Source organism: Betta splendens, chromosome 19, assembly GCF_900634795.4.
Source record: "Betta splendens chromosome 19, fBetSpl5.4, whole genome shotgun sequence".
Classification (NCBI taxonomy): Eukaryota; Metazoa; Chordata; class Actinopteri; order Anabantiformes; family Osphronemidae; genus Betta; species Betta splendens.
Window position 1 is genome coordinate 2,140,359 of NC_040898.2, and position 14,558 is coordinate 2,154,916.

General features: G+C 40.0%; 1 protein-coding gene across 9 annotated transcripts in view; it reads right to left on the minus strand.

The window, feature by feature from the left end:
• LOC114845675 (lysyl oxidase homolog 2B-like) overlaps positions 1-14,188 on the minus strand; it is a 170,252-nt gene extending 156,064 nt beyond the window's left edge. For 8 of the 9 annotated variants that reach the window (XR_008693178.1, XR_005896994.1, XR_008693179.1 and 5 more), the window contains exons 1-3: positions 14,030-14,188; positions 12,028-12,372; positions 11,782-11,957 (exon numbers count right to left, since the gene is read on the minus strand). Coding sequence is in view for 6 of the 9 variants with exons in the window: in XM_029133984.2 (XP_028989817.1) it covers positions 11,782-11,957; positions 12,028-12,361 (510 nt within the window). In the remaining 3 variants the exon portion in view is untranslated. Of the gene's footprint in view, positions 1-9,626; positions 10,737-11,781; positions 11,958-12,027; positions 12,373-14,029 lie in introns of those variants that run through there. The other variant, XM_055504354.1, reaches the window with a different exon arrangement.
• Between the last annotated feature and the right edge of the window lie 370 nt (positions 14,189-14,558).

Below are 14,558 nucleotides of genomic sequence, written 5' to 3' on the forward strand. Positions count from 1 at the left end.
ATAAACCCTAACTTGCTCCATTCGTGTGGGTGTATTTTATAGAACTTTTTTTCTCCGTTCTTACAACGTTATTGCCACTAATGTGTATCTGGTTTGAATAAACAAAAATAAAACATGTGTAGTTAACATATCTTAAACAACAGATAACTTTTCCACCAGCTGCAACACAAATTGAGTGTTTTGTGTTTCCACACATAGTGTTCAGGGAATGCTGAAAATGCTGTGCCCCTCCTCTGAACAGGCCTTTTTTTAACTAATGGAAGACAGATGTTGCACACGTTTGTGACAAACCGTAGAATGCTGAAAGCAAATGACCTGTTTTCACATAGTAGAGCAGCTGAAGTAATAACAAAGGCACATGAGGGATGCATGGTGTAGTGACTGTGGGGACCAAGGTTCTGCAGCATGAGCATGCTCTTAAAATCACCATGTGATGACACAAATGTTTATACTGAAACACCCAAGAGCTGTTTACACCTCTGTTTTATCTTGTTTGCTGTTATATACAGCACTTTATGAATTGTGAACAGTTCTGTTACACCTGACAAGACAACAAGTGTTGCGTATGCTAACTGTCATTATCAATAAACACAAACTACAACTGTCGTTGACCATTCTGACATTACTGTTCACATAGAGCTCCTTTGAATACCTACAAGTTAGAATTGAATACTAGTAGAATAATTAATACAAATACTAATAACTAGTCCAAAGCTAATGATGAGTTTTGCTTTAAATCAAGCAGCTGAAACTATCTTAAAATGCAGTTTAGCCATAAACCAAACCAAAACTACAAATTAAAGGTTTAACATAATGATGGCACAAATTATAAAGGTCTGAGGCCAAGAGGATGATTATACTGTATGTACTGGACCTCATAGTAAAAACCACAGTCTGTGTCATTAGATTCTAGAACCAATTGAAAGCGTGATAACAGAAAATCAAAAGCCATAATTAGTTTATTCCGTAGGGTGACTGGGCTCATACAGTCATTAAAAAGAGTGTAGTACTGTAAGTACATGAGTATCTACATACTCAGTTAAGCCACACTATGTACATTATATCAACAGCAGTCAGTTTTGACAGGCAGTCAGGTTTGAGCCCCTGATAGAAAGGAAAACCGCACTCACACTGGAGAGTTTACACGTCTAAGGACCACTCAGTGAAGCTGGAGAATATTGCTGGGAGAGGAATGTATGTAGTAACTTGGTGAACTTGCTGTCACTATGAATTGATGGAAGTCACGAATGTCCCTATTCCATGTTGTAATTCAATCTGACATCAATTTGACAATTGATGATTATGAGCTGCTGAAAAAAGTCTACTAGCTAGTTTTTCGTAGATCTTTTAACTACACAACACGACTTTATGGAAAAACAGAAAGAGTAGTGGAAATGTATTAAATGAACCTTGAAGTAGTTCACAAGGAATTAACATTTATGAAACAAAGGCTGAAAAGTAAAATCCCACTGTGCACATCTGATTCTCAAGACACTGATACGGTAAAACTTGGACTGGGGTTTAGAAAGTTCAATCTACAGTTTTCATTATTCACTAGGTTTGACAAAAGTTAATAGCTTGAAATGTAATGCTGCTAATAGAATAGAATGCCTTTATTAGTCTCACAGCGGGGAAATTCCCATCAGCAGCCAGCTTGACCGGCGCTAGTGCGACAGGGGAAGCAATTGCAGTACAAACAATAAAACACACACACATACAGTGGCACACAGTACAAGTTGAAACCTTGCTGGAATTTTTTCTTGGGTTCATCATTGTTTATAGAAGTATGATCGAGGCCGACCAAGATGTTTACAGGTCAGTCCAACAGTTGTCCTTAAAGGGAGTCACAACAGGGGAAGAGGATAGATAGAGGCACAGCTGGTGAGCTAGATTGGACCCGGGAAGGGAGGGGTGAGAGAGAAGGGACAGAGCAATACACAGCCAATTCTATTACATTTTCACAATCCATGACTAATTTGTCTAGATCAATACTCAAATCGGTCACAACTCAGGGCTTCATCGCCTCTTGTGGGACCATGGGTCACCTGTGACATCTCTTTAAGCCTGTCAGACAAGGCTGTCACCATAGTAACCAAGTGTTCAGTCTGTCTGCAGATGTTATCAACCCTGACCTCAAGTCAGTTAACACATCTGTTGTTGGCCTTCACATGTGACACATTGTGATAGTTATGAGAGAAGGTGAAAAAAAAACAGAGCAATGATGAACAACAAATCATTACTGATTCTTTACTGTTTTGGTAAAAAAAAAACAACAAAAAAAAAAACAATATAGGTAGGTAGTTTGTTGAGCATTGCAAAAGCATGTTTGCGTGAGCTTTTACCGTTTCTGCCGATACAGTATAGGAATAGGGTTTGAAAAGTTATTTCCATTCATTTCAATGGGAGAAAATGAGTGAAAAAAGCTTATAAATATGAAGCATATGTATGAGAAAAAGAATAGCCCGCATCGTCTTAAAAAGCTGCACGTTTTAATATTTGAATTGTTTCTGTAGCTTAAAGTATGTGGGACTAGTTAGATGCAGACGGAAGAACGATAATAAAGATTAGAAAAACAATACAGTGAATGCTTCCAGCATTTAGTGTATTGTATAAAGATCAAAGATATCAATAGTGGGAGAGCTGTTGCCAGCTAGACGGCTAGACGAGCTAAGCTGTATGGAGGAGGACAAGACTGCCTGCAAGGAGCCAGCAGCCTTCATCTGACAGCCCGTTGAGAGCCAGCATTCAGCGGCAGAGAGCCAAGGGCCAAGAAAAGCCTGCAGCAGAGAGCCGATCGTGTCTTTGCACTGCACATCAATAGAAACACAACTGAATATCCCAGCGCTGTAATTAATCTACCGCTGCCAGTTTCTCTTGGATGTTGCAGATTCTAGTGCTGAGGGGGGAACTTGTGTGTTATGAATTAATAGTTTTGTCCTGCATGTAAATACTGTAGCTTTTTCCTGTTTTTTGTAGACACAGACCATCATTAGTAAACATTTTTTTACAAATTTTGGCTAATAAAATGTCCAAATTCTATAACACAACTTGCTTTTCAGTGTTGAAGTATCCCTTTTATTTGTGTTGTCATTTCACTCCCAAAAGGCTAAAGAGCAAACTGATAATTGACCAGCGGTGCTTAGAGGGCTTGCTTTTCTACTTGGTGACAACATTGCATACAAACCATGCTTTGTATATGTAACCTGTAGGAAAAGGCTTCAGTTCCATGTTTAATTAGCACAATGTGACTATCAAATCGTTTCTATGTAATTTGGTGAGGTTTTCCAAATTTGTGTATTATTTAAGGACTCAGATGATGATGACTCATTACGCCACCTTGACATTGGGGTCCGTCTCATTTAATATGAACGTGTTGTACATTTTCCCTTCATCTCAGTCGTGGCCCACTGAAAATCGTCACAGCGGGAGAAGTTGTGATAGACATTCAAGACCTGTCAAAAGCTATGTGCCTTCTGTTTGGAAGGCACATAGCTCACCTATCCAAAGTCTATGAAGAACACATTCCAGTTCATCCAGCATATACCGTACTGCTAATGCTGAATGCTGTGCTTTTGTATCCTACTGTATATTGTAGAAATCCACGTCTGGACATAGGTAACTTAACACCACGTGTAAGCTTTACTCCCTTCCACAGAGACAATCCTGCGATTCACTAGAAGATAAGAATACATGGAATTCTTGTCTATTCCACAGAACTCTGCTTCCTCTCACAAAAGAACTGAGAGTTCAATGTAAACAACACACATATGGCTAAGTGCGACATCAAAAAAGACCATGGATACTTTTAGGACACAACCTAAATCTCACCAGGGCCCTCCTCTGCCTTATTACTAACAAGACCAAGACTTGTCTCATAATTTCTCTACCAATACTCATGTCATGAACTCTCCCACTAGCCCAAGAGATCTGGAAGTTCTGGTTCAGATGCACCAGAACATTCAACTGCCATGAGACTGATACCTTTGAATTTTGTGTATAAAATACTTTTATTTGATATGACATTGGTTCCTGTGTTTTCAATGCTTGATCTACAGGTTTGCCAGGAAATTTCTCAAGAACAACAAAGGAACCTCAGACAACTTATCATCATGCTTTTCTTGCGAAACTGTGCGAACTTATAAAGTTGAATTATACATATTTATCTTCTTTTTTTAATCTGTGCACCATGCATATATTCTAGGTACACTTGATAAATTATGTTACCCTATCAGTGTGTTACATTTTAAACCCAATGTTATAATAGTTTAATTAGAAATATTTAGATTAAGTCATTCAAAGTTTTATGTTGCAAGCAATTTTTTGTGTTCGTTTTATTGTTTACTTAGTGTTACACAGTGACAAGACCATTCATTGTGGAATAACATTTCATTTTATACAGCATTTAAAAGATCACATATAAAGCCTCAATAATCTATGCATTTTAATTTATTATTATTATTTTTGTCGTTTCACCATTTCGATTTTTCTGCTTATTTGAGGGCCAAGTGTACATGTGTATTGTGTTATGGTGTGATGGAACATTGAGCTTGGTGAAAAGAGAAAAGCTTAGTTATCCCAAACTTAGAATCAAACCAAATCAAATAGTTTGATACTTGATCTGAAGGGGTGGAACTTTTTACCCCTGGTTGAACTCATTTCTACTCCCTGAAGTGACCACTGCCCCTGGAGTATTTTAAACAGTGATACCCTAGTGGAAAGGTTTCTACTACTACGATTGCTTCCGCTTCTAGTTCTTTTAGGAATTCCCTCTATCTTTAAACTTCATATAACGTCATATAACTTTTCTTTACTTCTTAATTTTTGTAAACTTGAAGTGTGAAAATAGAAATACAAACAAGCAGCGTTCTTTTTTACTTAAAAAGTCATCAGGAAACTCTAACGAAACTAAAACTGAACTAGAACCAACAGTCCTTATTTTATTTACTATTTTGCTTGAATTAGTTAAATTTTATTTCAGCCAGCTTTCCTTTTGGGTTGATTTAAATAGCGCTGCCACTTTGAGACACCTTGGACCCTGGCCATTCAACCTGGCTGGCCGACTGTAACTTTGCTGACTCAAAGAAGCCATCATCATCACCACGAGCAACGATTTCTGGCCCAGAGCCTGTGGCACCTGGATCAGAGTGGGCACGCCTTGCTCAACCAAACCGGTAACGGGAGATGCTATACAGCAGCCTACAGCTCCAAATTAAGGCAAGACAAACATCTCTAATCCTCTGGTGTTTCTCAAAGCGCTAAAACTGAATATTCCAACTGCCTTAGTTATCCTTAGGCTTTTTTTTCTTTAAGTTAGACAGAAATACACTTTTAGCTTGATCAAAGTCATCACACACTTAGGTCTTGACCAATCCTTATCCTTTCACTCATTGATTTATTCATTTCTGATTGCTGTGTTTTCTGTGATTGTGTTTACCATATATTAATTAATTACTATTAACATTATCTGTCATATAAAGCGTTCAACACACACTCACCCTCATTTACCATCTATTGTCTGTTTGTGGATTTCTGATCATTTCATGCTTACCGTTTGCTTAATTCTTGTCTTGTTAATTTGAATATTTGCATATTATTTCATTCGTATATCCAGTAGTATTAGATTAATAAAACGTAAAAAAAAAAATCTGGTTGTGTATGCATTGTTCTTCAGATTTAGACAGAGGCCATTGAACTTCACGACATTAGAGACTGATTTGGTTTTATCAAGGAAGAATTGTTATTATTGTATAATTATCAATTCATTAAATTGTCATCTAGCATTTAACTAGATTGATAAAAGTGTGGTTTCAGTTTTAAAACAAACCTAGTGCCCCAATTTCGAAGAATGTTAATCTTTCTGCATAAATATCAAACTGTTAATTTGAATCCGCTACAATATACACATTTGTTTGAGATGTTAACCAAGCAGTTTAATCAGTTTTTGATTGACACAAGTGTATTTTTGCACTAACACATTTGGAGTGTTTGCTTGCTTTATTTTAACAATAAAACATAAAACAAAATGCATTGTTTTTGTCTCTCTTCATATTTTAAATTACAAAGACAAAACTACGGTATACATTCATCCATCCACAACTACAAGTAGTGCTTCCTGGTTTTCTCTGTACCTGCCCCAGCAGAACCAGCCTGCTAGAGTGCAACAGCTCTGTCCGCCATTGTTTTTCCTCGCATACATGTACAGCTCTAATATTCAATGGCCGGAGGTCCTGTAGAAAAATAACTCTTTTCTGCCGTAACAAAGCTGCAGAGGCAACTATCAGCTCTGAGAAAGTTTAAGACCATTTAAATATTGGGAACGAAAGACAACTTTGCTATGTTCATCCTTCAAACATCCATTTACGCTGTCCTAGAGCTGTAATCCTTAGCCCGAACCCGACTCGGCTGGGCTTAATTTCTATCATTTTTGCTCTGGCCGGACTCCAGCTCGGGCTAAGAATTACAGCTCTACCGTCCATACTCATATCCACATGCAAGCCATGGCTGCAGATGCACAGATTCAAGACCCACAGCTCTCCAAAATCGAACCCATTACCAGTCCTCCAGCAAAAACAGCGAATTTTGCGGAGAATCTAAAGAGAGATTTCATCGTGTTCTTAAGGTATCAGTACAATAGAGACTGTCCCAAAGCACACCAAGTGCCAAGCCATGAATAAAAACAGAAACCCAAAATCTACAACTGTGCCAGACAATCAAAATTTACTTACGAATCATCTTTTGCATCATCCCCATGTAGCTATATAGAGGAGAGCAGCCACCTTAAACATTATGCACCGGTAGATTGTCTTGCTGATAATGCTGCAGCTTTACTATGAACACTTTAAGACAATTTTAGACAACTGCTATGGACTTGATGCTGATCCTCCAGACACTGAGCTCCTGTATTTTCTGTTCATTCTATCCTCTAATCCTCCACCATGGGCCCACATGTGACTAACCTTGTCTCCTTTCTCCTGTAGTCCTGTCGATCTGTCTACATGTGCAGATACCATCAAACTCAGAGCTGTTTCTCAGTTACTGGTCCAACCATCCTGTCCGTGTCCAGTTATTGGTCCAACCAGCGCTTAGACATAACTTGTGTAAATTATCACCATAAAAATTAAACTAAATTCCTCCAGCTTGTCTGACCAGTGACAAAGTCCAAGAATTGAGAGAAAATCTTTAAAAAGATTTAAATAAAATGGTAGCAGAAAGGGACTGCTAGACGGGACGTCCTTAGACAAATTATGTGACAGGTTGAGAAATGTGACTCCACCACTGTTCAAGTCATTTGAATGAAGCAAACAGCTTGTTGAAACTATGTGGAAAGGAACACTAACACTGCCAAACATCACATTTCATAAACTGCAGACATTGCCAGTGATGAACTTGGCTTGAAAAGGAACATATTGTAAGTTCTCTATAGTAAGTTCAGCATAAACTGAAACACCCGGGCAAGAAAGCAGATCTTCTCAAAGCATGTCAGGAAGACATAAACAGCAGAGAGTTAGCAGCTAAATATTCCACAGACACACAACTGAACACTGGGTGCGAGTGTGTTATTTACTTTTCAGTTGACTGAGACAATGCTAAAAACACACTAAACACTGCTGACCACAGAAAAGCTCTCACAGACCAAGATGTTTTCAGACCAAGATGTAGTCAATGAGACTATTAAAGTGAATGAGTAATGAGTATTATGAGTCCACATGGTACTGTAGCTACTGTAGAAGGCGTTCTGACGGTTTAGCTTTAGAGTTGGCCTCCTATTATCCTGCAACAATACAGTCAATGCTGCAAAGCTGTTGTTATTCAAATCAAAGTATATAGTAACAAAGTATATAGTTTAGTTTCTTCCGTACATTTTCAGCTACAGAAACCATTCAAATATCAAAATGTTCAGCTCAAACAACGGCTTCCATTTAAATTTTTCATATGTTTCATAGTTTTTTGAATTACTAAGCTTTGGTCAACTTCTTTTCCCCATTGAAATGAATAGGGACATCGTGCGGGAAAAAAAAAGCTGCTGTGACCAGACCGTTTTGTTCCCCCTTGTTCTACTTGCTCCTCACGTCACCTTCGTCCTCCTGCAGCTTTCCTCTGCCCCCGACACGCCTCGGAGCCTCCACCGCAACCAGACGCTTAACCAACGTGGACATCGTCACAGACAACAGGCCTGATCACCCATCTGCTCTCAGCCACCCGGCAGGAAACCACCAGCTTAATCATTTTGCCCACTGACGCTGCCGACTCAGCTGAGCACGACGCGATCACAACAATGCACACCTGGCCCAGACCGCAACAGCGCAGCACATGCATGCATGCTGCAATGCAATGCTGGACCTCCTCACCAGGATTAAGCAGTAAGGCAGAGGCATTCTTGAAGTCTGAGCAGAGTATAACTTTTAGGGGATCAGTAATTGCTTTATTGTTGTGTTTTCTTTTCCTGTTCTGATTTCGCTGAACACACAATCTGATCACTGCACATTTCTGCGACCAACTGACTATAACAAAGCTATTAGGGCAGTGTGAGGGTTGTGGTAGTGCCAAGTGAAGGCACTAGTCTCAAAAAGGGTTGAGTTTGATTATCATCACACGGGTTTGCACCAGTTATGTTGGGGATATGCGAGGAGCACACATTATAATAATTGGATTTATAACTCCTGAGTGGAGATACCAATTATGTTTATAATTTAGATTCACAAATTTTGGTTATTAGCTTAAATATATAACTATATGACAAAGGTCTATAGTTTGGTAAGTGAAACACTTGACTATTATTGATTTAATAATTATTAATTGAATTAATAATTACTTAATTTGCGGGGCACCACCCTGTTACCAGGGACCAATAACCAATTTGGAATAGCCAATATAGCCTCAATTGTATTTAAGTTAGTTGAAGGATGAACTCATCATAGCCAACTCAACTCACCAGTGCTGTAAAACAATATACAAATACTGTAATCACAGGCAACGACCAAATAAATTATGAAGGCTTTATTAAACAATTAATATTAACTCTAGTGTCAAAACTATCTTGAATAACTCAGTAAATCACAACTTAATCATACAATGTTTTCGTCTGGAAGTACTGTATGTGTATGCGTGTTTCCCTGAGATAAAAGGGGTGTGTGTGTGTGGGTGTGTGTGTAAGAGAGAGAGAGAGAAGGAAAGCGAAAGGCAGCTGTGTGCCGGTGAGCCCTTTGTATGGCCCCCACAGGAAAAGAAGCGTGTAAAGGAGTGTGAAGTGGGGCTAGCGTGAATAAGGCTTGCGGTCTCACAAACACGTGGGGCTATATTCTGCAATATAGTCACGTGATCGCGTAAAGCGTGCAGTGGTTGAATCATGCGCATGGCGTGGTCACAGCAGAAACAGAGCATTGCACAGTACCTCAATAAAGCAAGCTTAAGATAGCGAAATCACAGATTACAGCACTTCAATGTGCACCTCTTAGCTTCACGCAGATCTATAACAGCGTTACAGTCACATGATCTCGGAAATACACAGTGATCCGATCCCGTGTTTAGCAACAGGAAAAGAAAACAACACAACAATAAAACAATTACTGATCCCCTAAGAGTTCTACTCTGCTCAGACCTAAGAATGCCTCTGCCTTACTACTCACTCCGGGAAGATTCGGCATTGCGTGTGTGCTTGCGCTGTTGCGGTCTGGTCCGGTCCAGGTGTGGGTGTTGGACGATTAAGATGGCGGTTTCCTGCTGGGTGGCTGGAAGTAGATGGGTGATCAGGTCCGTTCTCTGTGACAAAGTCCACGTTGGTTCATCTGCTGGCTGCGGTGGAGGCTCCAGGTGTGTCAGGGCAGAGGGAAGCTCCAGATGGACGGAAAGAAGAAAGGTCTGCAGTGGACTCGAAGGCAAGAGGACAAGGGGCAAGTCTTTGGTCACGGCAGCTTTTATAACCGTGTTTTCGGTCACGCCCGTCCTATTGTTTGATCCAATCAGGATGGCTGATGTCCAAGTTCCTCCACCGTTTGTCGCTTGTATCAGCGGGAGTTCGGACGTCTCAGCCCTCTCACCCATACCTGGCTCCCCAGCCTGGCGCCTGGTTTTGGCGCTGAGATTTGAAATCTCTTTGTCTGCACTCACTACTATAAGGATGAAGACATTACATGCAGGCCGCAGTACCTCCTTTGTCTGACCATGTAGGACTGTAATAATAATTCTGTTAATAACAGATTAAATAGATGAGGTCCCCCAACATAGCTCTGTGTGAATCTAAGAGGTGCATAATGGTAGAGCGGAAGGTCTCAGGTTCAAACCCCCATCAGAGCACCAACTGTGACTTGAGTAAGACACTTCGCACTAGCTCCCCGGGCACCTTGCATGGCAGCCCACTGCTCCCCCAGGGGATGGGTTAAATGCAGAAGACAAATTTCGTTGTTACACTGTATGTGATAATGCCCAATAAAGGCTTTCTTTCTTTTTAGAGTGCTTTAATTTGTGATTTTGCTATCTTAAGCTTGCTCTATTGTGGTACTGTGCTGTTGCTCTGTTTCTGCTGTGACAACGGCATGCGCATGATTCAATCACTGCGCACTTTCGCGATCACATGACTATATTTCTAAATATATCCACACGTGTTTTTGAGGCTGCAAGCCTTAGTTTTACTAGTTCTATTTCACATTGCTTCACACACTTCCTTTTCCTGTGAGCGCCAGATGCACGCTCAATTCGAGGAGCTCACCGGCACACAGAGCTTCCGCCCCTCGCTTCTCTCTTTCTCTCTGTCTCCTTCCTTCTTCTTTCACACACACACACACACACACACACACACACACACACACACACACACACACACACACACACACACACACACACACACACACACACACACACACACACACACACACACACTTTTATCTCAGGTAACGAGCTTACACATACAGTACTTTCAGACGAACACACCATACAATTAAGTTGCGATTTGCTGAGTTCAAGATATTATTGGAGTTAATATTAGTTATTTAATAAAGCTTTCATAATGTAATTGGTTGTTGTCTGTAATTATTTATATATGGTTTTGCAGCACTGGTAAATTGACTCAGCTATTGTACGGAGTTTACCCTTTAACTAACTTTAGCTATTCCAAATTGGTTATTGGTCCCTGGTAACAGGGTGGTGCCCTGTAAATTAATTAATTATTAATGCAATCAATATGAAATAATTATTCACTTTTACTTACAAAACTATAGACAATCATCATATATAGTAAGCTAATAACCAAATTTATTGAATCTAAATTATAAACATATTTGGTATCTTCAGTCAGGGGCTATAAATCCAATTATTATAATTTGTGCTCCTTGCATAACACAAACAGTATATATTATAATATTTAGCACTTTCTAGTATTATGAGGCATTTTGAGAACTTCCTTCAAGGGTTTTATAAGCACTGTAATATTTAATTCAAGTTCAGAGAGTGTTTAAAATTACCCACTGATGAGCCTGTAAAGAAAAACTATTTTGCTAACTCAGATGATGATCCCCCTGCTTTCTCTTAGGCATCAAGTGAACTGAAATGAAAACTGAAACAAGCTAGGATTTCCAGTGTTGAATGGCCATATTCAAGTACAGCAGCATCTTTGTCTGAGTGACTAACATCCATAATGCTAAGAGAAAGATGAAGGTGATAATGTCACACAGGCACATTGCCTGAACACAGCTTCCAGACATGAGGCGTGGTTCTATAAAACACTACCTCCTGTTACTGTGCAAGTCAACATCAACCATTAGGGAGAAAGTAAAAGTGCAAGTTTACCTCTATATGGTTGGGCAGCATGTTGACAAATTTGAATCCCGGTATCCTCTTGTCACTGCACATCACGCCTACATCCTCACTGTGTTTGCAGTCAGAGACACCGATGCCATTGGATGGACACTGCGCCAAGGTTTTCTCTTTGCCAGTGCATTGGAGATTGTCAAACCAGATGGGTCCTGATCACAGAGATATTCATCAGTATCTCTACTGGAGTGTTCCCATGATGCTTTGTTGCACTTCCCATACCTTGTCCTTTGCCATATTTTGAGGATGGTGACCATGAGATGGCTTCTGTGTAGCCCAGCTCCCTGCACACCACCTGAGCAGCGTGGATAGAGAAGTCGTCATCGCAGACTGTTCCCCACTCACTGTTGTAGAAAACCTCAACCCGGCCCTCGTTGTGTTTCCTCTTGTCTCCTGCCAATCTCAGTTGAATCCTGGGCGTGTCCGGGCTCATCTGCAGAGGGGAGTACTGTTCCTCCTCTGCGTAAGGGAAGCCCGGTGGGTAGCCAAGGTGTTCATACTGGGCCAAAGCCAGGCTCAGTAGCACTAATGATGCCAGGTAGTGAAAGGCCAGCATGTTGGAGGAAACTGACAGAAAAACAGAATTATTCCAGAATTATTGGTAACTGCAAATGAAACATTAATCATGTGAATTGTCCCATCTACTTATGTTTACAAACCACAAATTCGTAACAGAATGCATATGCTATAAACATTGGGAAAAGCAAGTCTTGAAAAAAGTGACATAATTCTACCTTAATGTTGTTTATTCAATAATAAACAATGTTTATGTAAATGTTTTTTTTCAATTGTTTTGTGTAATATATTATATGCCAAATTATAATTTCATTTAATGCTGCACAATTATTCAAATCATGGTGTCATGAAATCCAGAGATCCCTTCCAGATGGTGTAACATCAAACTGCTGCAGAAAAACAGTGATCGCCCATGGCTGCTTAAAAGCAGTTGAAGGCAAAACACAATTTAAGTCAATGAGTGTAAATGTTCAGAAAATCACGGTTAATATCACCACGTCAACTCAGCCGTGCTTCCACAGACTACTGTTAAAAGATAAAAGATAAAAATGGTATTATGACGACTACAAACATGTGGCGGGAGAGAGGGAGAATCCTTCAACTGCAGGGTTTTTGAGTTTCTCGTAACGTGGCAGTGTTACACAAGCAAGAAAGAGAAAAAAGACACACATTATAGAATGGACAGATGGAATGAAGCCCATGGGCTCTGGGTCTGTTCACACTGTGTAAATCCAAGCAGCGTGTTGTCTTCAGAAAAACACAGCCAGTATGTTCATTAAAGCTACAGCTCCACTGCATCTACGCACATAGAGCAGACTGGAGTTTTCACAGCAACTCGGTGTAAAAAATATCAGCCATGTTTTTATCAGGCATTAGAGTGGATGCTTAGTGAGGATGAATAATGGAGCCTCAATAAGAAGAGCAACAAATCCATGTTCAGGATCTTGTGGCTGCCCTTTGTTTAAAGTACAAAACAGCATCCCGCAAATTCCCCAGATCTTCACTGAACCCTAAAATCTTGAAATCTGACTCTTCTCCTGCCAGTTTGCCTCAGAAGCGCTGACAGATGTTTCCGGCAAAAAATGTTTATAAGAGGTATGTGCTGATATTTTAGCAGGTGGTAAAGCACACATTTATGTCAGCACACCTGTATTTTTTAAATGCATGAGGCAGCATCTACAGTATGCACTGCTTACAAAGGTCAAAATGTCACTCAATAAAAATGCCAACTGCTCCTCTCATGCTCTTCCCTGAGACCCTTTAGAAAACCAGCCCCTAATAGCTCAGATTATTTTCACATAGAGTCAGTAAAATACCAAATACTGCAGGTTACCTTCAAGCCAACAAGACATGTTCCAACCGGTCTGATCAACAATACAAAGACACAGAAGAAAGAAACAGCTTCACTTCAGAAATTCAGTATGTTTGCTTCACAAATGTGATGACGAAAGTTGTTATCTGATTGACTATTAAAAAATGATGTAAAAACTGAAACAAGCTGGGATTTCTACAGTGATGTAGAAAACCTACAGTAGACCTAGTGTAAAATATCCTACAGCGGATAAAGGCACTTGTGACGTGAAAACTGTTCAAAACATACATATAAGGAGGTACTGAAAACAAAAGTTACCTCCACGTCTACATTAAGCCTCAACAGCCGAGCCAGCAGTCTTTTAAGCCATAGTGGTGAGTTTACTTTAGGACTTACGTTTTCTCACAGTGTTTAGTCTCCCGTGAAGCGGTGAGTTGCGTTCACACACAAAGACAGCGGTCAGAAGCTTCCTCCCTCTACAAAACTCTCCTCTCTATCTAAACTTTCGCTCCCCCTCACGCGAGTTGAACCAGACTGCAAGGACAGAGGCTGCGTCACGACCACGCCCTATGACGCCCACCTTAACGATGACCTCACCGAGATGGCGAGGATGGGGCGCGCGGATATGTGGGCGTGTCGCTGATAGGTATATCACAAAACGATGCTTTCAGAGACTGTCGGAAAACAAATAACATTTTTTGACTAAATAACTATAAACAAAAGGTCAAATGTTGGAAAGCATGCGCTAATATAGCAGAGCAGGGCTTTAGCAGGGAGTAGTATACTTTTACTCTACATCTATTTTAGGCCTTTAGGTTGGCTACAAGTTATTTTAAAATTTAATAGAAACTATACAATTAAATAGTACATTATAATTGTCATTGAATCCCTTTTCTTCTAGAGGAAATGCTCAATAATAAGTGCT